The following is a 25,709-nucleotide window of genomic DNA, read 5'->3' as shown; positions in this document are numbered from 1 at the left end:
TTAAAAGTGATGTACTCACAGGAAGAAATTTAAAATGCGCATGTAACTATCCGCATGCCACCAGGTCGATCAATCTGAAGAGTAGTATTTGTACCCGACTCTTATGGTTTATAATAGGCTGCTGGGATCTGTTTGCAAACACACCCCTTCACTTCCAGTCCAAATTGTTCCAAGAGAAATGGGAGAACCATTCTGTACGTCAGGCAAGATCTAAAGTATGTTCTTCCTTCTAGACACCAATTGCAAGCCAGGAGCATGCATGGAGCATCCTGAAAAATACCTCCTTCTGCTCATCTGCCCAACTCGCATTTAGTAAAAAAAAGGCCCTAACTGCCAGATGGCCCTTATTCAGCTGTAGAATCTGCACAAGTGGTATGCCTACCCCTGATGCAACCTATTGACCATGTTACTAAACCCAGGACCCTGAATCCACTATATCTGGTCTACCTGGACCCTGCATTCACTATATCTGGTCTCTCCAGACCCTGCATTCACTATATCCGGTCTCCCCAGACCCTGCATTCACTATATTTGGTCTCCCCAGACCCTGCATTCACTATATCTGGTTTCCCCGGACCCTGCATTCACTATATCTGGTCTCCCCAGACCCAGAATTCACTATATCCGGTCTCCCCGGACCCTGCATTCACTGTATCCGGTCTCCCCGGACCCTGCATTCACTATATCTTGTCTCCCCAGACCCTGCATTTACTATATCCGGTCTCCCCGGACCCTGCATTCACTATATCCGGTCTCCCCAGACCCTGCATTCACTATATCTGGTCTCCCCGGACCCTGCATTCACTATATCCGGTCTCCCCGGACCCTGCATTCACTATATCTGGTCTCCCCAGGCCCTGCATTCACTATATCTGGTCTCCCCGGACCCTGCATTCCCTATATCTGATCTCCCCGGACCCTGCATTCCCTGTATCTGATCTCTCCGGACCCTGCATTCCCTGTATCTGGTCTCCCCGGACCCTGCATTCACTATATCTGGTCTCCCCGGACACTGCATTCACTATATCCGCTCTCCCCGGACCCTGCATTCACTGTTCTGGTCTCCCCAGACCCTGCATTCACTATATCTGGTCTCCCCGGACCCTGCATTTACTATATCTGGTCCCCCTGGACCCTGCATTCCCTGTATCTGGTCTCCCCGGACCCTGCATTCACTATATCTGGTCTCCCCGGACACTGCATTCACTATATCCGCTCTCCCCGGACCCTGCATTCACTGTTCTGGTCTCCCCAGACCCTGCATTCACTATATCTGGTCTCCCCGGACCCTGCATTCACTATATCTGGTCTCCCCGGACCCTGCATTTACTATATCTGGTCCCCCTGGACCCTGCATTCACTATATCTGGTCTCCCACAGTACACAGAACACGGAAATGCAATTATTTTAGTACATATAAACTGCCAAATACCCTTTCTCATCAGCAGTATATAACAGTCTTGTGATGTCTATCAGTGTCCAGAAAAGCAAGCTTGTAAGAGGAGTTTCCATTCTCCCATGATTGTGTTATGAGGCTGTATAACCCCTGACCCTCTGTCTGGACAGTACTAATTGACCCTGTGCTGATCACATGCACTCCCCCCCAAAAAAAAAAAAATCTAGCAATACACACCAAACTGAGCATGTGCAGCTTGCCCCAAGGCTCTGTTTTGTCAGCAAATGGACTGGGGACAGTAGAAGAAGGGGAGGATCAAACATCCTTTTTTACACATTGCAGAGGATTACCCCTTAGGTTCCATAGTAAGTATAACAAGCATGTTTTGCTGCATATACAGACTGATTGTACTGTTGTGGGTTTAGTAACACTTTAAGGTGGCTAAATGTGGAAAATAAGCCTACCCCTAATGGAATTTCACTTGCCATAAAAGAACAAATACCACATTATCCTGTCCCAAAGTAAGTAATCACCAATGGTAATCCTATAAATCAGTGGTTGTCAACTTATGAGCTAAAGTGGGCCTCAAATGCGGCCCCTGATATCACCAAAGGGCCGCACATAATGCTCAGCATATGTAATTCTTAGGAGGACTGTCAGAAACAGCGGTTCTAATAGAGGAGATGAGGGTCAGAGAGTGTGGATATGCTACATTGTTGGCTGCGGATATGCTGCAGAAGACAATAGAAAACTGAAAACATGTTAAATGAGGCTAGTAGAGATCACTGCTATTACCATAATTAGTGTCCCCACTACAGACTGCTGAGGTCAGAGGGCCGCACATCATATACCAAAGGGCCGCATGTGGTCCGTGGGCCACAGGTTTGGTACAGTAATTTGTGAAAAATGCTTGGTTACATTTCTCAAAATGTTATCAATTTCAGTTGGTGATAATAGGATATTAAGCTGGCCATACACTGATCAAACTTTGTCCAGTTTAGCAGATTTCAAACAGTGAGCGAGCTCCCCTGCTCCTTTTGTTTAATCGATTGATGCCGAAGGGACATCTTGGAAAGTGTTCCATCGATCAGCGGCTGCAGCCAATCAGCTGCAGCTGTTGATCAATGCAGGTTCTACTGTCTGAATCAGGGGCAGACTGACCATTTGGAAACTCAGGCACTGCCCGAGGGCCCGGGTTCAGTAGGGGACCCCATGAGATGCCCCTGGTACCTTTTTCATAGGCTTTTTTGAGTTTGGGCAAGGACACAGGGGCCCCATGATCCCCTATTGCCCGGGGGCCCCATGAGTTTTCAGTCCGTCCCTGGTCTGAATACAGAGTCCAAGCAGAATGGAAGAAAACTAGTTGGGTAAGGCTAGCTTTAGTATGATAGTCTTCATCAGTAAAAGGACATTCAGCACTTTGTGTTCACCATAGGAGGAAAACATTACTTGGTAGAAGGAACAGCACCACAAGCTGTCATGGCAGATACAGTGTAACCTGACTCAGAGTAAGCATACGTCTGATGAATGATGTGGTGGCCTAGCAAGGTTGTCCATTCTATCAGTAGATGACAGCTGATGTATCAGATCTTAACGACCTGCCCAACATTCCCGTACAGCTCATCCTTCAAGGTTCACTTCAAATCCACAGTTTTAGAGGACTTTAGCTTCTTTCCTCAGGGCTGCATGGGGTGACAGCTCCATTTATGATGTTTTCATGATTGTTTGTATGTTGACGTTGTCTTTTTTCAGGGTTCTCATACAGTATCATCCAAACATTATGACTTTTTCTCCATGAAAAAAAAGGATATAAAAAAAATTCAACCCTTTGCACCATTAATAATGACAGTAACTCAATGGCTGCCCACTTCTCATAATATATATACTGTATATACGCTCATCGACCACTTTATTAGGTCCACCATGCTTGTACCGGGTTGGACCCCCTTTTGCCTTCAGAACTGCCTTAATTCTTCGTGGCATAGATTTACCAAGGTGTTGGAAACGTTCCTCAGAGATTTTGGTCCATATTGACATGATGGCATCACACAGTTGCTGCAGATTTGTCGGCTGCACATCTATGATGCAAATCTTACGTTCCACCACCTCCTAAAGGTGCTCTATTGGATTGAGATCTGGTGACTGTGGAGGCCATTGGAGTACAGTGAACTCATTGTCATGTTCAAGAAAACAGTTTGAGATGATTTGAACTTTGTGACATGGTGCATTATCCTGCTGAAAGGAGCCATCAGATGATGGGTACACTGTAGTCATAAAGGGATGGACATGGTCAGTAACAATACTGGCTGGTCATGGCATTTAAACAATACTCAATTGGTACTAAGGGGTCCAAAGTGTGCCAAGAAAATATCCCCCACACCCTTACACCACCAGCCTGAACCATTGATACAAGGCTGGATTGATCCATGCTTTCATGTTGTTTTCACCAAATTCTGACCCTACCATCTGAATGTTGCAGCTGAAATTGAGACTCATTAGACCAGGCAACGTTTTTCCAGTCTTCAATTGTCCAAATTTGGTGAGCCTGTGTGAATTGTAGCCTCTGTTTCCTGTTCTTAGCTGACAGGAGTGGCACCTGATGTGGTCTTCTGCTGCTGTAGGCCATCTGCTGCAAGGTTCAATGTATTGTGTGTTCAGAGATGGTATTGTGCATAACAAGTAGTTATTTGAGTTACTGTTGCCTTTCTGTCATCTTGAACCAGTCTGCCCATTCTCCTCTGTCCTCAACAAGGCATTTTCGTCCACACAACTGCCGCTCACTGGATATTTTCTCTTTTTTGGACCATTCTCTGTAAACCCGAGAGATTATTGTGCGTGAAAATCCCAGTAGATCAGCAGTTTTTGAAATACTCAGACCAGCCTGTCTGGCACTAACAACCATGCCAAGTTCAAAGTTACGTAAATTCCCTTCTCTTACCCATTCTGATGCTCAGTTTGAACTTCAGCAAGTTGTCTTCACCATGGCTAGATGCCTAAATGCATTGACTTGCTGCCATGTGATTTGGCAGACTAGCAATTTGTGTTATCAAGCAATGGAACAGGTGTACCTAATAAAAAAATATACAGTATATATATATAATATAATGTACATGTTATAGTGTTTACCTCATAAGTCAGCATGATCTTGTTATGTATTGTGGAAAAACAAACTGTTTCTTCTATCAGTGTTTCAGCTAAATGTTCTATGTACACAGCTCCCACCATGGATGTCACTATGGTACCGAAGACTTCAATAGCCACAGACTCCATTGGACCCATGATTGGCATCATTGCCTTAGTAATCTTGGTTGTGGCGCTGATCGCTTTCTTCCTAGCATACAGACACTGGCAAAAAGACAAGGAGAGCCGTAACTTAGCAGTGGCATATACATCCAATAGACCAGCCAGCGGTGAATATGAAGTACCAGGTAAACTGAAGTGTACAGATCTATTAATGTGGTAATTGTTTTTTTAATTTAAAGGTGGATCCCAGACCCATCTGTGTTAAACATTGGGATAAATAAGACACTTAGTCTAGGTTGCATTTATTTTACACAACATTGAAGAATTGTAAAAATGGGCAAAAAATTACTATGAGTTTTTTTAATTAATTCAAACTTCGGATATGGTTATTATGGGTCAGGCTTTGGGTTAGATTTACTAAACCTGGAGCACTCAGAATCTGGTACAGCTGTATACGGTAGCCAATCAGCTTCTAACTTCAGCTTGTTCCCTTAAGCTTTGACAATAAAACCTGGAAGCTGACTGGTTTCTATGAAGAGCTGCACCAGATTTTGCACTCTTGAGTTTTAGTAAATAACCCACTTTTAGTTTAGTTTCAGATTTTGGCAGCTTAGCAAAACAAGGCCTCTGAGAAAATAGATGTTGCTGTATTTTTACTTTATAAAAGTGTATCTAGTGGTTCATTGGCCACTGCCAGGGGCGGACTGACCATTTGGAAACTCGGGCACTGCCCGAGGGCCCGGGGTCAGTAGGGGGCCCAATGAGATGCCCCTGTTACCTTTTTCATAGGCTTTTTTGAGTTTGGGCAAGGACACAGGGTCCCCATGATCCCCTTGTGCCCGGGGGCCCCATGAGTTGTCAGTCCGCTCCTGGCCACTGCCTTACAGAATTAGGTTCTTTATTTTTGAATCCTGGGCAGGACACTGTATACATGAGCTTTGCATGTTCTCCCTGTGCTTGCTTGGGAAGGGGGGAGGTGTCAAACCTCTGGAGAGAGACCACTGATTCCCCATAGAGAGCAAGGGTCATTCTCTGCTGCACGGGGGTAGGCTTTTCTACTCTGTGGCCACTTAAAATAGAATTGTTTGAGTTTGCACACCTTTTTGTTTTGTTACATCTGAAATGTGTTTAGCTGATTTAAAGTGGTTCATTTGGGCTTTAAAAGAAAATCACAATTTTTATGTTGTGTCTTACACTGTTTCCAGATGTTAAATACAGTAGTAATATTGCATAGTTATTACTTTTGCACCCCTGAATGTATATGAGCATTACTATATCTTTCCTACATGTACTGTGCATGGTTGGTTTCTATTTCATGGTTATCTTCTAGCAAGCTGTCTTTCCTTCATGTTATGACTACCAGCCAATCATCATGTGAGCCTAAATAATGTATACATGAGTTCTTATCCTTTGAACTGGTGTTCTTAAAGGATACTTTTTTAATAACACTTACCTGTTCTGTGCAATAGTTTTACACAGAGCAGCCCTGGTCCGCCTTCTGGGGTCCTCCGCCGTTGATCTTGGCCCCTCTATCCTCAACATGCTGCTTGCTATGGGGGCACTCATGCAGACTTGCTTCTAAGCAGCACTCTGTGCGTCCACTGACACACGGAGCTCAGCTCTGCCCCCCACTCTCTCCTCACTGGCTGTGATTGACAGCATCAGGAGCCAATGGCTCCTACTGCTGCCTTTTTGTGAGGAAAGAGAGAGACAAGAGAGCCACTGCTGTCATGCACATCGCTGGCTTGAGATTGGGCTCAGGTAAGTACAATTATATAACTGGGGGCAGGACTGCACACAGAAGGTATTTTACATTAATGCCAAGAATACATTAGGGTAAGAGAACATTTTACTTTTAGAACCACTTTATGTGCACACATATTATCATAATAGATTATGATGCAAACAAAAAAGGCCAAAACTCCAACATGCCAAACAATACTACAAGGCTTGTTGACTATAATTATCCTAATTTCTGGAAAACAAAATTAAAAAACAAAGTATGCACAAATATATTTTGTTATTCAGTTCATTACTCTATGTATAAAAAATGTTGTTTCAAAAATACACATACATCATATAGCCAAAGATTTGTGGAAACCTTACATAGTTACATAGTTAGTCTGGCTGAAAAAAGACAAAAGTCCATCCAGTTCAACCATTAAAAAAAAAAAAAAGTTATAATCCTATACCCAAAAATGTATTATGATAATGGTGTGGCGCTATAAACTTATAAACAGACTTATCCAGAGTAGAAAAAGTGTTACTGTAAATCAAGTATATAGATAACTGGTTCAATATAAATCAAGCATAGATAATAAGTGATTAAGCCATACCACTCAGTGATTCCCTGTGAAGGGATATAAGACGCTATAAAGGTGATAACTATACATATAAGTGCAAAAAAATGTCCACAACATTCAGTGTTTAAAACCATAAAGCTGTAGTGATATTAATGTCCACAAAATTCAGTGTTTGACACCCAATTAAAAAACACGCTCCTCTTGTCAGTGCAGGTGACAGGTGAGAATCCTATATGGCTAGCATGCCCGCTCACCTTCCCCCTGCGACCCACAGGGGCCAAAATGCCTTAGGATCCTACACGCTCTCTCCAGGCTAGAGGTTACTCCACAGACTCCAATGCTCACTCCTCCACCTTCCACTTATCCTCCACATACAGGTACCAGTGTATATATATTATATACTCATGAGGTGATGGAGGTCATGGAATAAGAACACAAAAAATCCTCCATAGTGTAAAACTGTATGACACATTTATTGTGAGAAAAAACGCCAAGTGAACACTCACATTCCAGCAGAAGATAACAAGCCGATTGGTATCACCTCACATGGGTGTATTATGAGTTCTCTGGTGTGCTAAGATGGCGCCGGACCGGAAGTGCGTCACCACGTCGCTATGTCTCATCTACGCGTTACGCCACGCCTCTCATAGCTTCATCAGGATCTTCATTTAATCCTATACCCACAGTTGATCCAAAGGAAGGCAAAAAAACCCCAGCAAAGAACCTTATAACTACTATATAAACAATAATATGCGAAAACCCCCAGAAATGATTGAGGTCAGGTGTTTCCAATGAAGGGTACTGGTAATGCTATGGCATAAAACACAAATTAGACAATTATGTAATTCTAACTTCTTGGCTTTGTAAAAGTCCTTTTCTGTTCTTTTCAAGTATGTGCACAAACGCAGATCCATAATGACATGGTTTGACAAGTGTGAAAGAACCTGAGAATCCTGCACAGAGCTGTGACGTCAACCTTTCTGAACGCTTTCGGGTTTAATTGGAACATGAGTTGCAAAACAGGTCTTCCCATCCAGTATAAGCACATGACGTCACAAATGCCCTTTTGGCTGAATAGACCCCAATTTCTACAGACACACTCCAAAATCGTATTGAAGGCCTTCCCAGAGCAGTGGAACTATTATGAGGGGTTAGTTCCCTATAAATGCCCATAGTTTTGCAGTGCTATGTCCAACAAGTTCATATAAATGAAATGACCAGGTTTCCCCAATCCATTGGCCATATTGTGTAAGTGGTTTTCACCTTTAATCCACCCCAGATGATATATTTTCATTCCATTAAATATTATAATAATTATGTTAGATGAATAGGGAATATATTTGTTGGACAACCAGTAAATAATAAGTGACTTTTTCATATGTGGCCAACTCTGAGCATAGTTTTGAAAGCATTCAACTTATTGCTCCAGCGTGAGTGTTTTGACCTAGCAGCCATTAAAGGTTCACTCCAATCTAACTGAAAAGCAAAGTATTGTTGGAGGAGGGCTGTTGAAATAATTTAGGCCAAACATTTAGAGATTTAATTTTCTTTCCAAGCCATGTGAGTCTAGGTAAAAGCCATCTCAAAATTTGTGGTCACCCATCCCATACCTATCATAATGTTATGCATTCTGATGCTCATCTTCCAAGGAGCAAAAAAAGTGGAGGGTCTTTTTGCTTCCCTGGAACAGATCTGTTTTCTTCTGTTTCAGGAATACTCAGGTATGATGCTGAGGAAGATCTGATTCACAAGAGTTCTTTTTTGAAATTTCCTCTTGTTCTTGAGTGCTAGAGGGATGAGGGCTAAAAACTGGATTTGCCAATAAAAGATTGTTCATTTCTCTAAAATAGCACTGTATATCATATGACATTTCACCCTAACCATACCTTGTTGAGACCGTCCTAATTCCAGCAATATACAGTAACTAATAATTACCACCATCCACTTTAATGTCTGGGCGCCTCAGCAACAAACACGGCCCTCAGATATTTTAACCATATTGGAATATTATTTGACAATTTTATGTTTAATCTGTTTTATTGAGGTTTCAAAGAATATAGGGCAAAAACAGAGATCATGTACAAAATATCCCAATATACAGTACATGAGCTCAACCCATAAGGAAAGCAGAAAGCATCAGTTTTCTCCTGGTCACCGAGCAGTTTAGCCAGGTCAGCACTAGCCAGGTTACAAATCCGTCTTATACCCCATATGACGTTAACGGGGCACCAGCTGAACATACAGAAAATAGCAATCTTACCCAGTAATTAGGAAGGCAAACAGTGGTGTGGAAAGAGAGGGTAAGGTGGGATATATTGGCAATGGAGGCACAGGGAAAAAGAAAAAAGGGTGGTGGGGGAGAAGGGAAGAAGCCGGGGGCGGACTGACCATTTGGAAACTCGGGCACTGCCCGAGGGCCCGAGGTCAGTAGGGGGCCCCATGAGATGCCCCTGGTACCTTTTTCATAGGATTTTTGAGTTTGGGCAAGGACACAGGGGCCCCATGATCCCCTATTGCCCAGGGGCCCCATGAGTTGTCAGTCCGCCCCTGGGAAGAAATATGTGTACATGGAGGTCCCAGACACAACCCATTGTTCAATCCCTGCCTGATGTGAAGGATACAAAATTTGAAGAGTATTGAATGTGGGACCATTCAGTCTATGTGAGATTACAGGATTCAGCCCATTCAGTCAGGCAATGTCTAATCAGGCTTTTTTTTAAATATGTTTATAGGATCCCAGCAGCATAGACAACACAGTAATTAGAGGTACATTGGGGATGTGGTCACCCACTAATGTATCATACAAGTGTAGAATCTTATCCTAGAAATGGGTGGTCAGTGGGCATGTGCCCCAGATGTGGGTCATAGTGCCAGGAGCCTGTAAACATCTCCAGCAAGTGTTAGAGATGGTCTATGCAAGATTGTAGGGCATTGGTACCATTACTATAGTTGGGTTCTTGGGCATGAAAAGAAACAGACAATTTATAGGTAAGTGCCAATCTATTACATCAGCTGGAACTTCCTATTTGACAATTTTAGATATAGAAAAAAAAGCTGGGTGGCATAGTTGCTTAGTGGTTAGCCATTCTGCCTTACAGCTTTGTTTACATGTGCTTCTGTGGGTTTCCTCTGGGTACCCTGATTTCCTCCCACATACCAAAGACATACTTATAGATAAATGGGTCCTAGCATGCATGCAAGGTAGGAACCTTAGATTGGAAGCTCAGTTTGGACCTTAGATTAGTTTGGACCTTAGATTAGATTGGAACCTTAGATTGGAGGCTCCTTGAAGGCAGGGTCTGATGTGATTGTACAATACATAAAGGCACTGCGTAAATTAGACATTTATATGTAGTAACCACAATGTAAGTGTCTTCTTTTTTTTTCTTTGCAGATGTACCACCCAGCCATATGCACTACTACTCAAACCCCAGCTACCATACGCTTTCTCAGTGCGGCCCCACCCTGCCACCTATACCAGGCAGCCAAGACAGGCCCGGTTCTAAAAAGGTAATGTCAAAGATTCAGAGTATAATCAGATCTTACCAATAAAGTAGTGCTTGGATTTTTAGCCTTGACTTCCAGGAGTTTTCTGCCTGAATCACAAATGTGATGGAGTTGCTTTAAAATGTTTCAAGATAGAAGGATCTCCCTACAGAAATAGTTCTCCAACCATCAGACAGTAGCCTACCTATGGGAAGCCCATAAATAAGTGATTAGAGGGTTCCGTAGACCAAAAATGTACTGCAAACTCCACTGGCTGTGCAGAAGTGCCATAGTATATCAGATTTCAGTGTACTATATTCAAATGAAGAAATAGATCAAATCTAATGGTTGCCGCAGGTTCCTATAGCACTTTTTAAAAAGTAGTCTAACAATTTTGTAATTATTAGGTTAGCACTGTGTGGTTTTAACTGGTTCTTTTTGTTTAGATGAACTGCAATCCTCATTTCCCCAATGCAATGACTGCTGAGAGGGAACGAATGAGCGGCTACAGTCCAGATTATAACGCTACATTGCCAGCTGACTGGAAACATCAGGGAGCACCTATGAATCACAAAGGTATGTCGGGGAAAAAGGGTACACCACATATATTGGCTATTTGGATTAGCATCTCATTTCGTAGAGTACCTAAACCCAAAACCAAAAATTTTATATATTGCAGTTTATCCATCCTTAGATGACCCTACACTAGATTTTTATTCAAAATTGTTCATTTTCAAAGCATTTGGTTGATTTTCTAATTGTTAAATCCTAAGTATAATCAAAACATTTAAAAAAAACAATCAGCACATAGGACAGTACTTACACTCAAATGCCAAAGGTCCTTTGCTGGTGGCTGCAGATTTAATTGAACTCTTCAGTCCTCTATTCCCCTACTACCCCTTACCCATATGGAAGAAAAATATATTTGAAATATATGTTAAATATATCCTTCCCAAACATGTTGTCATATATTTGAAATGGTACAATTTTTGCCATATTCAATATATTTCAAAATATATTTCAAGAAATATATGTGTGTGTGTGTGTATATTATTATTATTATTATTATTATACAGTATTTATAAAGCGCCAATAGTTTGCTCAGCACTGTACATTACAGAGGGGAACAGAACATGTGACAGAACAATACCAATACAATGCAAAACATGAGGGGATCGAGGGCCCTGCTCTTTCGAGCTTACAATCTAGGTGTATATGTGTATTTATATATATATATATATATTTATATATATACAGTATATACTGCGTGTTGAAATGTGTTCTTATTACAAAATATATGAAAAATATTTTTAAAAATACATTTCAAATATACTGTATGTCTTTAAAATACAAATCTAAATTTTTGGAATGCATTTGCAAATATATGTAAAAAAATATAAAAAATATTTTTCATATAATTTGTAATAACGCAGTGTATATATATATTTAAATATATTTTTAAATATATTGAACATGGCCAAAATTGTAGCATTTCAAATATATGGCAATATATTTGGGAAGAATATTTTTAATATATATTTCAAATATATTTTTCTACTATATGGGTAACTATAATATTCCACTACACACCATATTTCCCAGGCTCTGTGTGCTCATCAACAGGCCCAGGACAAGCATGGTGAGTGCAGCTAATTGGAGGGGAGAGAGATCAGCAAGCATCTGATCTCCCTTTTCTGCTAATAACCCATATGGAAGAGAAATATATTTTTAATATATTTAGACAAAAAAATTGTGCATGCGACATATATTTACAATATATTGGCCTACACAAATATACAGTGAGGAACAGAAGTATTTGAACACCCTGCGATTTTGCAAGTTCTCCCACTTAGAAATCATGGAGGGATCTGAAATTCACATTGTACGTGCATTCCCACTCTGAGAGACAGAATTAAAAAAAAAATTCAGGAAATCACATTGTATGATTTGTAAAGAATTTATTTGTCTTGCACTGCTGAACATAAGTATTTGAACACCTAAGAAACAGCAAGAATTCTGGCTCTCAACGACCTGTTACTGTGCCTTTAAATAGTCCACCTCTACTCCACTCATTAATCCAACTTAGTAGCACCTGTCTGAGCTCTTTAAAGACACCTGTCCGCCCCACAGTCAGTCAGACACCAACTACTACCATGGGCAAGACTAAAGAGCTGTCAAAAGACACCAGAGACAAAATTGTGGACCTCCACAAGGCTGGAAAGGGCTACGGGGCAATTGCCAAGCAGCTTGGTGAAAATAGATCAACTGTTGGAGCAATTGTTAGAAAATGGAAGAGGCTAAAGACGACTGTCAGTCTCCCTCGGACTGGGGCCCCATGCAAGATCGCACCTCGTGGGGTATCACTGATGATAAGAAAGTTGAGGAATCAGCCCAGAACGACAAGGGAGGAGCTGGTCAATGACATGATGAGAGCTGGGACCACAGTTACAAAGGTCACTGTCGGTAGAACACTACGCCGCCATGGTTTCAAATCATGCATTGCACGGAAGGTTCCCCTGCTCAAGTCATCACATGTCCAGGCCCGTCTGAAGTTTGCCAATGACCATCTGGATGATCCAGAGGAGGCATGGGAGAAAGTCATGTGATCAGATGAGACCAAAGTAGAACTTTTTGGTCTAAACTTCACTCGTCGTGTTTGGAGGAAAAAGAAGGATGAGTTGCATCCCAAGAACACCATCCCTACTGTGAAGCATGGGGGTGGTAACATCATGCTTTGGGGGTGCTTTTCTGCGAAGGGGACAGGACGACTGCACTGTATTAAGGAGAGGATGAATGGGGCCATTTATTGTGAGATTTTGAGCAACAACCTCCTTCCCTAAATAGTTGGTAAATGGTAACCTAGGAGGGCAATCCAGTATGCACTAGGGCAGGCTGCAATGGAGTGATGGAGCTCCACCTTGCCTGATAAAGAGCGCGCCGGCCGACCCTGGTCCCACGCATGCTCAGAAACGTGTCCCATCCTGATGATTTCAGATGCCCAATGCTACTAGCTATAGGTTTCTATAGGTTACTAAGGTTTGTTGGTAACTAGGGGGTCTTGTACAGGTAAATGGTTGGTAACCTAGGAGGGCAATCCAGTATGCACTAGGGCAGGCTGCAATGGAGTGATGGCGCTCCACTTTGCCTGATAAAGAGCATGCTCAGAAACGGGTCGCATCACGATGACGTCAGGCGCCCAACGCTACTAGCTCCTGACACATTGGAGACCCAGAGGAAGATGAAAGAAAGAGCGCACAAACCTTGCGCATTACCTCAATAAATAGTGACTAATTTTATTAATAAGGAAATATACTCACAAAATGATTGTATAACAGGCATAAGTAACCATAATCCAAACAGGGTTACAGGTAAATCAAAAAGGGGGGGATGAACTAACGCGTTTCGAAGGGTGCTCCCTTCTTCATCAGAGCTGGGTTTGGCAGATAGAAACTTCAGTATGGCAGAGTTCCCATGGCAAGGAGATATTCAGCCACTGAGTGTCAGTATTACAGCAGTTCAGCTGAATATCTCCTTGCCATGGGAACTCTGCCATACTGAAGTTTCTATCTGCCAAACCCAGCTCTGATGAAGAAGGGAGCACCCTTCGAAACGCGTTGGCCTTCATCCCCCCCCTTTTGATTTACCTGTAACCCTGTTTGGATTATGGTTACTTATGTCTGTTATACAATCATTTTGTGAGTATATTTCCTTATTAATAAAATTAGTCACTATTTATTGAGGTAATGCGCAAGGTTTGTGCGCTCTTTCTTTCATCTTCCTCTACAGTTTTATTAAGCTTCCCCAGCTTCATGATAGAGCTGCACAACCTCTGATCACCAGTGGATGAACACACAACACGCTGCTTGTCACTAACGCCTGTTTGATCTGAGTCCTTGAGCGCAGGAGATAATGGATCTTTGGTGACATTGGAGACCCAGCCAGGCTTCATCATCCATGTCTGCTTGGTGCAGCGCCAATCAGGGTTCACTCCTATCCACAACAGCCTTTTACATCTGGCGACAGACGTACTACCTACATTCCTATGAGTCTGTTTTTACTGTTCTAGATGTGAGTTGTTAAGCTTACCTTCTTATTAAATTTGTTACACAGTTTACACTTAGATGCGCTGTGCCCTTTGTTTCTATAAAATAAAATACACATCTCATAAAACAAAGATCATGAGCCTAGGCACTTGTCAATGTAAATAATTGTATAATTTTCTGATTGCAGGGAGGCATTGCATGGATAGAAGTTACAGTGTTGGGGTTTACTATAACAAAGGAAATGGTGAGTATCCAGTAATCAACAATGAAATACATATCAGAGAGAATTGTGTTGTTACATAGTTAGTCTGTTTGAAAAAAGACAAAAGTCCATTCAGTTCAACCATTAAAAAAAAAAAAAAAGTTGTAATCCTATACCCACAGTTGACCCAGAGGAAGGCAAAAAAACCCAGCAAAGCATGATCCAATTTGCTCCTGCAGGGGGAAAAAATTCCTTCCTGATCCCCCGAGAGGCAATTGGATATTCCCTGGATCAACATTACCTATAAATGTTAGTAACCAGTTATATTCTGTGTATCTAGGAAAGAATCCAGGCCTTTTTTGAAGCAATCCACTGAGCTGGCCAGAACCAACTCTTGAGGGAGTCTATTCCACATTTTCACAGCTCTCACTGTGAAGAAACCTTTCCATGTTTGGAGATTAAATTTCTTTTCCTCCAGACGTAAAGAGTGCCCTGTTGTCCTCTGTGATGACCTCAGGGTGAATAGCTCTACACCGAGTTCACTATATGAACCACTGATGTATATATACATGGAGATCATATCCCCCCTTATGTATTATACATGGAGATCATATCCCCCTTATGTATTATACATGGAGATCATATCCCCCCTTATGTATTATACATGGAGATCATATCCCCCCTTATGTATTATACATGGAGATCATATCCCCCCTTATGTATTATACATGGAGATCATATCCCCCCTTATGTATTATACATGGAGATCATATCCCCCCTTATGTATTATACATGGAGATCATATCCCCCCCCCCCTTATGTATTATCCATGGAGATCATATCCCCCCTTATGTATTATACATGGAGATCATATCCCCCCCCCCCTTATGTATTATACATGGAGATCATATCCCCCCTTATGTATTATACATGGAGATCATATCCTCCCTTATGTATTATACATGGAGATCATATCCCCCTTATGTATTATACATGGAGATCATATCCCCCCTTATGTATTATACATGGTGATCATATCCCCCTTATGTATTATACATGGAGATCATATCCCCCTTATGTATTATACATGGAGATCATATCCCCCCCTTATGTATTATACATGGTGATCATATCCCCCTTATGTATTATACATGGAGATCATATCCCCCTTATGTATTATACATGGAGAACATATCCCCCCTTATGTATTATACATGGAGATCATATCCCCCTTATGTATTATACATGGAGAACATATCCCCCCCTTATGTATTATACATGGAGATCATATCCCCCTTATGTATTATACATGGAGATCATATCTCCCTTATGTATTATACATGGAGATCATATCCCCCCTTATGTATTATACATGGAGATCATATCCCCCCTTATGTATTATACATGGAGATCATATCCCCCCTTATGTATTATACATGGAGATCATATCCCCCTTATGTATTATACATGGTGATCATATTCCCCCTTATGTATTATACATGGAGATCATATCCCCCTTATGTATTATACATGGAGATCATATCCCCCCTTATGTATTATACATGGAGAACATATCCCCCCTTATGTATTATACATGGAGATCATATCCCCCTTATGTATTATACATGGTGATCATATTCCCCCTTATGTATTATACATGGTGATCATATCCCCCCCTTATGTATTATACATAGAGAACATATCCCCTCCTTATGTATTATACATGGAGATCATATCCCCCCTTATGTATTATACATAGAGAACATATCCCCCCCTTATGTATTATACATGGAGATCATATCCCCCCCTTATGTATTATACATGGAGATCATATCCCCCTTAATCTCCTTGTGTTTAATTTCAACATGGCAGCTATGGCTGTATGGCAGACAAGTATGTTAGCAATGCACCGTATAGGAGTCAGTGGAAAACAACAAGCCATGTTAACTGTACACCATGTGGGCATTAATGCTTTTAGGCCAGACACTACCTAACACCTAGAGCTCCACACACATGTACAGTAGGACTGCATTTTTTCTTCAGACAGCAACTAGGTCTGTGCCACCTGACCCAACAATAGATTCTGTAGCATTAATACTGAGCATGTATTTGACTCCACCAGCTTGTCTCACTGCCTTTTGGTACTCAGGGAAATCACCATGCTTCACTCCCCAAGGCCTTGCATTCCATGACCCCAGGCTCGGTCCCTAGGCAGGCTCCATATCACAGTGGGCTCCAATATAAATCCCAGCCACTAAGTTGGGAACCCATTCCCTCACTACCAGGGTGTCCCTCACCTGCCACCGTTACTGTTTCCTCTATTAGCTGGCTGCTACTCCTCATTGTACCTTCTTTCACATTTTACTTATAACTTGTGACTGCATAGTTACATTTCTTCTTAGCCCAAAGGGTTAAAAATATCTTGCATCCAACTCCTAGTTTTTCTGAATACATCATGAGTACACCCAACAGTAATGCACTTAATTCGTTCCATAAGAAATTCAAACCAGGCAAATTATCTTCCTTCAGAAGCACATTTACTGCATAGATTGGTTTGCACGGTAAGATAGTTTACACTCAATTACTTGACATCCTTAACATAACAGAGTCTTTACTTAGCTATACAATAGATTTGGCTGTACTGTGACTGGTTGTGCTCTGCTTCCTCTTGTGGTGCTGCCCATACCTTATTTTAACCCCTTCCTGCCATCGCCTCCCAGCCTTGTAAGAGTTTCTAAATGTCGGGTGGCAGAGGTGGGCATTCCGATCATGTGACTGCTGCGATTGGCAGTCACATCAGTCACATGATCAGAAAGCTCCCGATCACAAGAGGCATTAGGAGCTTTCCGATACCTGCTGGGAGTGCGCAGAGTGTGCTCTCTCATCACAGAAATGCTTACATTTTCAATGTATATATGCAGCCTCTCGGGGTTAGACTCCATGTACACAGGGCATTTGGAAAACACTTCTGAATGATGGAAACTGACTGCTGGAAAACGTAGGTTAGAAATCGTCTGTTTAGTCGCGTTTGCATACCGCGTTTATGAGCGTTTGCATTTAGAAGCGTTTTTTAAAGAGACCTTCCAAAATGCCCAGAATGCACTGAAAAACAGTTAAAAAATTAACTATTTCAAACATTTTTAGAGAAATAGAGAGAGTGGTATTTGTTGAGATTAGCTGTCTTTTTTTTTTGTGGTGTTTGGATATGTTCCAGCTCATTTCTGTGCAGAAATTATTGCAGCAATGTCTAACATTTTTTCTTTCATGCAAAACTTCAAAGTATGGTGTACCGGGTCTATTTGAGTATTGGGAAATTGCTTTGCATGCATTTTTCATGATAAAAAAGGCTCTGGACAGCATCTGGAAATGGAAGAGTTAAAAACATTTTCCAAACGCAAATGCTTATAAACACGGTTAGCTGCGTTTACACGCGTTTATAAGCGTTTGGCATTTGAAACGCTGATAAAATCTACTCCTCAACGCAAGTTTGGTGCGTTCAAAAAAATGACTGTAAACTCAACTGCCTGTAAATGACTGTAAACGACATAGTGTACATGGACACATAGGAGAACATTAGGGTGAGTTCAGGGGCTGCTGAAAGAAATGCAGAAAAGCTCCTAAACGTGATTTTATCAGCTGCAGTACACATGGAGCCTTAAAGCTCACCCGCCATATGCATATTGCCAGTGGGAGCAGGTTAAGCAAAGTCTCATTTTGTAGATCAGTTCAAAAACATGGAACCCAGAATCAGGTCCTGCTGAAGGGTTGGTCATCAACATAACAGATCACATCTTGCTACTGATGCCCAGACAGTCCACAAGGCTGATCTGTTCCTGTATATATGCTTTTACACAGGGGAAGGGACACATACACATGGGAAGTAATATCACAAGAGCTGTCAACCCCCTGCAGCCCAGCCATAGTTTTCCATAACAGATTTAATTCTTCACGCAGAAATAGAACTTCACTTGGCACCTGCCCACACATATTTTAGGGTAGAATTTCTGAGGTGGACAATATGTGGACCTGGTCTGCATGATTAACATTAGGATGACTGCATATAGTCTCCACATATGACAGGATAACAATGCAGGAGAGCAATTGTGACAGAGGGACAGAGCGCTGTCATCCTATAACAGGAAGGACCTGCAGAAGGACCTTCCTGGCAGGGTTACTAAAAATTACTTAACATATAAAAATACAGTGCAGCGCTTCCTTATAATGAATATATACCTAACCCAAAATATCAAAAATAAAGACTGAATTCTGTGGTGAACATTAATCAATGCAAGTGAATATGCATCAATTGAAACAACAAAGTCTCTAAATAGTGATTTCTTCAACTTGAATGAATCTCAAAACACTTCATTACTTCATACATCTTAATCCTCCACCATGAATCACCAGATGTACCCTCACCTGAAATATTTGACCTCACATTATGTTCAGTCAAAAAACGCATGCGTCCCTTGAAGTGGACATAAACTGGCAGGTATACCCCGGGTTTAGACTCTTCCTCCATAGATCAACACTCCCTTGATCTCTCCTCCTCCACTCAGTGTATATGTTGATTATATTTTGATTATATTTTTTATTATTTTGATTATACTAAACATTACTTGCTGCTGACTAAATACCTGAACACCTGTGGGAGAAGGACACCTTTACCTTAGTGGTCAGTAGGAGAAAGGCCCCCTACATTGGTGGTCAGTAATAGAAGGACCCTCCTATATTGGTGGCCAATGAGAGACGGGCCCTCCTACATTGGTGGTCAGTAACAGAAGGGCCCCCCTACATTGGTGGTCAGTAATAGAAGGACCCTCCTATATTGGTGGCCAATGAGAGACGGGCCCTCCTACATTGGTGGTCAGTAACAGAAGGGCCCCCCTACATTGGTGGTCACTAAGAGAAAGGCCCTCCTATATTGGTGGTCATTAAGAGAAGGGCCCTCCTATATTGGTAAGGGAAGGGCCCTCCTAAATTGGTGGTCAATAAGAGAAGGGCCCTCCTACATTGGTGGTCAGTAAGAGAAGAGCTATCCTATATTGGTCGACAATAAAAGAAGGGCCCTCCTACATTGGTGGTAAGTAAGAGAAGGGCCCTCCTACATTGGTGGTTAGTAAGACAAAGGCCTTCCTAAATTTGTGGTCAGTAAGAGAAGGGCCCTCCTTCATTGGTGGACAGTAAGAGAAGGGCCTTCCTACTTTGCTAGCCAGTAAGAGAAGGGTCCTCCTATTTTGGTGGTCAGTAAGAGATGGACCCTCCTACATTGGTGGTCATAGGGAAGAATGCTCCTTTTAAAGTGGGAAGAATGTTTCTCTTACAGATAAATACAAGCATCATAGATGTTAGTAGTTATTGTCTGAGAGAAAATGAAACGTTGCTCAAGGAACCCCTAGCAACCATTGGAGCAACTTTTTGTGATTTCCACAGAACCCTGGTTAGGAAAGCTGGTTTATACTAATAAAATCTTTTTGGTTTCTACAGATTATGTGAAAGATTCTGCACTCAGCCTAAGTAACAGCTCCCTGAACAGTGAGAATCCATATGCAACCATTAAAGATATCCCCATGCTGATGCCTAGGACCTCAGAGGGGAATTACATGGAGATGAAGTCCCCCGTGCACCGAGAAATGTCATATGCAGAAATTGGACTGTTTGATGAAGATGCCATGTACCAGGTGGACTCACAAGATCAAGGTAAGAGTCTAAGAAGGGCTCTGTTGATCCAGGGCCTGTTTTAGGTCTATAATATTTAAAAGCCCAACTCCGAGAAACTTAACAATTATCCCTTGTGGTGGGGCTACACACTGCAATAGTTACGTACTCATTTATTGTAGGGAAGAGAAGCACTTTTACGTAGCTGATCCTCCGCTTCCTCCCCCATGCTTCTGCGGTGGACTGTCCCTCTGTATTGTCTTGCTCAGTGCAGGGCTTGGTCTTGATGATGTGAGGACCTTAGACTGGTGGAACAGGTGTGAGAAGAAACTGTAAGGACCAGTCAAGTAGTGCAGTGGAAGATCAGGCCTGCAAATCTACTTTTTCTATGCCTCCTAGACCTAAATGAGCAGTTAACCCTTGCCGTGTGAGTGCAGCCTCATTGCAAGAAATAACTTTTAAGTTTTCAAGAGTTGGAATTAAAGTAATATTAAAGTTTGTAATGAAAAAAAAAATAACAAACATAATATACTTACCTGCTCTGTGGAATGGTTTTGCACAGAGCAGCCCTGATCCACTTCTTTTTTTGTCCCCTGCCAGCAGTCCTGGCTCCTCCCCCCAGCCAAGTGCTCCCAGTAGGAAGCTTCTTGCTCCTGAGCCATTCACCTGTGAATGAACATTGTCCATTCACACACAGAGCACAGCTTGGCCCCGTCCCTGTAATCTCTGCATTGGCTCACTGGCTGTGATTGACAGCAGCAGGACCCAATGGCTCCCACTGCTTGTGTCAGCCAATGAGGAGAGAGAGACAAGGGAGAGCCACTACTCTCATGCACATCACTATAGGCAAATCATATATTTGCTATTATGTGCATACAGCAGAGCCGAACTGACCATTGGAGCACTCGGGCACTGCCCAAGAGCCCGGGGTCAGTAGGGGGCCCCATGTAATGCCCCTGGTACCTTTTATATAGGCTTTTTTGGGTGTGCTTTGAGTGTGGGCAAGGACACAGGGGCCCCATGATCCCTTATTGCCTGGGGGCCCCATGAGTTGTCAGTCCGCCCCTGGCATACAGTGCAGATATAAAGCACAGATTCCAAGATGAGAACTTTCACCTTCATAGAAAATGAAGTCTTTGAAGCATATCGTTGCTCCTTGTGCTGACCGATTTCTTACGCTTTCAGCCATCAAGCTGTATTAAAAAGTCTTGTCTGACATCTTTTTTTTCACATACGTCCAGAATAAAATAAACAGCTAATGTGAAAGTTTTTTTCTAAAAGTAACACATCTCTTTCTATACTCCAGACAGCTTTCTGAGAGGCGCTGCTGCAGCTTCCACCAGTTCCCCCCGGAATAGTCTCCAAACAAACCATTACGACTCACCTAAAAACAGTCACATTCCCAGCCATTACGACATGCCACCAGTCCGACAATATCCCTCGTCTCCAGGAGCAAAGCGTAAAACGCGATGAAGGTTTGAAGAAACTTTTCTTGATGACAATTGCTACTTGCACCTCCTGGGACATCATGTTTGATGCTAACGGTGGAATTTTGGGATCCCATTCTCTGCTGGCTTGACCTCGGCAATCTGTGAAGTTTTCTTTGTTTACAATGACTTGTATCATTTTAGTACTAAAGCCGGGTACAATACAAACTGATTGTAGATGAATTTTCACTGTGAATGACTGCAAATTTATAAATATAGATATTTTTGGCTTTGGAGACTGGTCTCTTTAGAAGCTGAAGAATGACTTTTATGAAGGTATCTACCACTTTTTATGGCAAAGAAAGATTGCAATAGTGGATCCAAGACAACAGGAAGGAAATCAAACAAAGTCTTGGTCTTCTGGTTCATGTTTTTTGGTTTTATTGATAGAAAGCGGATTTTATCAAGAACTGCAGCTGTATGTAAATAAGGTCAGACTCTTGTTTTTAATGTCTGAATCTGATTTTTTTTTTCTAGTAACAATGTACTTAGAAGACAAGCATTTTCTGCAGGATACAAAGTCTGTCAGACTAAAGAAACTCACACATGTAGATTTCTGTACCTAACGTTCATAAGCCCCATGCAGAAAAAAATATGTATTGGAATTAAGACGGCTAATATCAGCCTTGGCGCTTAGATTTTTTTTTATATTTGAGTGATTTTTTTTTCAGGTGATTTTAAACAGATCAAGGTCCATTATACTATAGGGGTTCTTGCAAACCCATGCAGCAAATATCTAAATTGTAAAATTAAAGCTTAACTAAACCCAAAAACAGAAGGGTAATACATTGCAGCTCAACAGTCCTTAGATGTGATGGCTGCATTATTTTTCATTTTTCAAGCTAAGAACAAGTAAGTACAATGAATACATGTTGATCCTGCCAGAAATGTATCCTTGTCTTTTTTTGTTGTGTCCTATCTTTCTTATGTAAATTACTTATTATTTCACCTCAAGTGTAATAGGGATGAACAAAGGTAAACGTGCTAATAGTCCAGCCTAGTGACAACCATGGCTCCCTCCATTGATGCAGAGGAATAGTGAGTATTGTCACCCTAGGACAGGAAGTGTGTTATTATCAGGTGAAAATAAAGAGAAAAAATGAAAACAGAAAATGAATGCAGGTACCTCATCTATGAACTAATAAACTGAAATATTGTACTTTTTTGTTTTTGGTTTTAGCTTGAATTTATGTTGAATCATTTTTATTAAGAATTTTCAAACCGTACAGATCAAGTAAAAAAAACATACGTTGCCAGTTTCGACGATATGTAAAACCAGATGGGAAACATAAGCACAACACTTAGAGTACAAAAGTAACCACAGGTAGAAATAAGCTCCATCTACAAAACCAGTCGAGTCGAGACTATCAAGTAAATCGGTAAAATATCAACCAACCGAGTACAGGAAAGTAACCACTGGAAAATTCCATATACGTGGTAGACAGAGGACCCAATAAATACCTCAAAAGCATCTCAGGAAATGTTGGCAGTGACATTAGATTAGGTAGGTAAGTCAACCAACTATCACTGAAAATGTAAAGGAAAGGTTATTTTGGAACAAGTAAAGTGAGGAGAAAAAAGAAAAAAAAAGGGGGGGGGGGAATCAGGTAGTACCCATTTAAGGCTCCTGAAAATATCTAGAACCTCAAACCTTCATCGCTACAAAGGTGTCAAACTCAGAGTAGTTTTTGGTTTTAGATAGATGTTTAGGTCCAGACATGGTACAACTGCATAATAGAAATAGTTGAGTTATGGTCTGTTTTCTATCATCTAATAAACTCATAAAACTAAAGTTTATATGCACTTCCATATAAAACAATTAGCAGGAAGATATCACTAGCTGGCAGCATCTGGACCCAGGAGAGTGGTCTCCACACCAAGAGGTGTTCTAGTACCTGTATCACACAGGATGTGGACCTTCTGACCTCCAGGTTCAACAACAAACTACACATGTTATATCCAGGTGCAGGTATCTCCTGGCGAAAGCAGTGGATGCTCTTATGGTGGATTTGGTTCTGAGAGATTAGTGCACCCTAATCTGTGCCCTTCCTCCCTGGAAAAAACTTCCTTACCTACTCCACAGGAAGACGAGCAAGGGCATTCATTGTCCCAGATTTGACCTAGGTGGATGTAGTAAGCTGACCCAGTTAGGCTTCTAGCAGAGGCACTGTGGGCCTTACCTGAAGGTCTGGATCTGCTGTCTCAAGGGCTAATTTGTTATCCTGTTTCTCATTTTCTTCCTACAATTGGGTCTGGACCAGTGTTTGGCTCCCACCACCTTCAAAAGTAGTCTTTGCTATTTCCATTCTCTTTCAGAGACTATTGAACTCACAGGCTTGGAATAAGATATTGGTGCAGGGGGTCTTCATGTCAGTTCTGTAAATTCATAGGATCTACATTTGGTTCTCTCTGGATTCAGAAGTTGCTGATGAACTCATTAGATACATAACTTTTTCTACTCTCAGCCATAAGTTTTATTTATAGCTATCACCTCTGTGATGCATTTATTTTAACTGGCACTTTTTGTTGAACCCCTATTGGGTTTTGCAAAGGATTAGAGTGATGCCCATGACATGCATACAGTATGTTGGTCTCTGCCTTTACCTTTACCAGGACATTGTTTCATCTCTGTGTCCAGTTTTGGTTCATTAAGATGACATTTCTTCATTGTCTGGATGTGGTTCAGGCTGTTCAAGTCACTGTTTCTTTTGGAAACTCTCTTTTTGATAATAAACATGGACCCCCAAAGGGTACTCCTGCTTCTCTTAACACCAAATAATGCTGCGCTGCATTGACTGAATAGTTATGCAAATCTTCACAAATGCTTAATACCCAAAGTCTTGTAATGTGCAAATATAACAAATGTGCAAACATGCAAAGCAATAAATAAATTAATGCTACCGTCATAAAGTTCATATGTGTATTAATAATAAATGTTATTTCCGTGTTGTGCAAAACACAAAAAACTATGTGCACCTATGTTAAAAAAAAGCTCTTTAGTGAGCTGAGAAATCCTCCGTGATGCTATTCCTCCACCACATATACTATATTGCCAAACGCATTGGGCCCGCCCTCCAAATCATTGGATTCAGGTGTTCCAATCACCTCCATGGCCACAGGTGTATAAAATCAAGCCCCTAGACATGCAGACTGTGTCTACAAACATTTGTGAAAGAATTTGTGAAAGAATGGGTCATTCTCAGGAGCTCAGTGACTCCAAGCGTGGTACTGTGATAGGTTGCCACCTGTGCAATATGTCCATCTGTGACATTTCCTGGCTACTAAATACCATAATAATATGGTATTATAACAAAGTGGAAGCAACTGGGAACAACAGCAACTCGGCCACCAAGTGGTAGGCCACGTAAAATTACAGAGCAAGATCAGCACTTGCTGAAACGCACAGTGCGCAGAAGTCGCCAAATGTCTGCAGTCAATAGCTACTTCATGTGGCCTTCAGATTAGCACAATAACAGTGCATAGAGAGCTTCATGGAATGGGTTTCCATGGCCGAGAAGCTGCAACCAAGCCTTACATCACCAAGTGCAATGTAAAGCGTTGGATGCAGTGGTGTAAAGCACACCACCACTGGACTCGAGCAGTGTAGACGTGTTTTCTGTAGTGACCAATCACGCTTCTCTGGCAACCCGATGGATGTGCTGGGTTTGGCGGTTGCCATGAGAACGGTACTTGCCTGACTGCATTGTGCCAAGTGTAAAGTTTGGTGGAGGAGGGGGCATGGGGGGTTGCATTTAAGGGGTTGGGCTTGGCCCCTTAGTTCCAGTCAAGGGAACTCTTAAGGTGTCAGCATACCAAGACATTTTCGACAAGAAAGAAAATAGGAATATTAAATGTACCCCATTGAATGGAGTCCATTGAGAGATACATGTC

The 25,709-nt window shown here is 41.7% G+C and overlaps 1 protein-coding gene across 2 annotated transcripts in view; it reads left to right on the top strand.

Moving 5' to 3' along the window:
- The window catches only part of LOC149439242 (uncharacterized), a 171,951-nt gene extending 147,223 nt beyond the window's left edge, over positions 1 to 24,728 (top strand). Inside the window, exons 20-26 of one of the 2 annotated variants that reach the window (XR_016307847.1) lie at positions 4,612 to 4,824; positions 10,337 to 10,452; positions 10,875 to 11,004; positions 14,659 to 14,715; positions 20,161 to 20,373; positions 21,638 to 23,749; positions 23,788 to 24,728. Coding sequence is in view for 1 of the 2 variants with exons in the window: in XM_089659308.1 (XP_089515434.1) it covers positions 4,612 to 4,824; positions 10,337 to 10,452; positions 10,875 to 11,004; positions 14,659 to 14,715; positions 20,161 to 20,373; positions 21,638 to 21,804 (896 nt within the window). In the remaining variant the exon portion in view is untranslated. Of the gene's footprint in view, positions 1 to 4,611; positions 4,825 to 10,336; positions 10,453 to 10,874; positions 11,005 to 14,658; positions 14,716 to 20,160; positions 20,374 to 21,637 lie in introns of both variants that reach the window. The other variant, XM_089659308.1, reaches the window with a different exon arrangement.
- Positions 24,729 to 25,709: the final 981 nt, after the last annotated feature.

Source organism: Staurois parvus, unplaced genomic scaffold, assembly GCF_062004578.1.
Source record: "Staurois parvus isolate SC_StPar_1 unplaced genomic scaffold, SC_StPar_1.0 ptg001146l, whole genome shotgun sequence".
Classification (NCBI taxonomy): domain Eukaryota; kingdom Metazoa; phylum Chordata; class Amphibia; order Anura; family Ranidae; genus Staurois; species Staurois parvus.
This window is presented reverse-complemented; position numbering and strand designations above follow the sequence as displayed.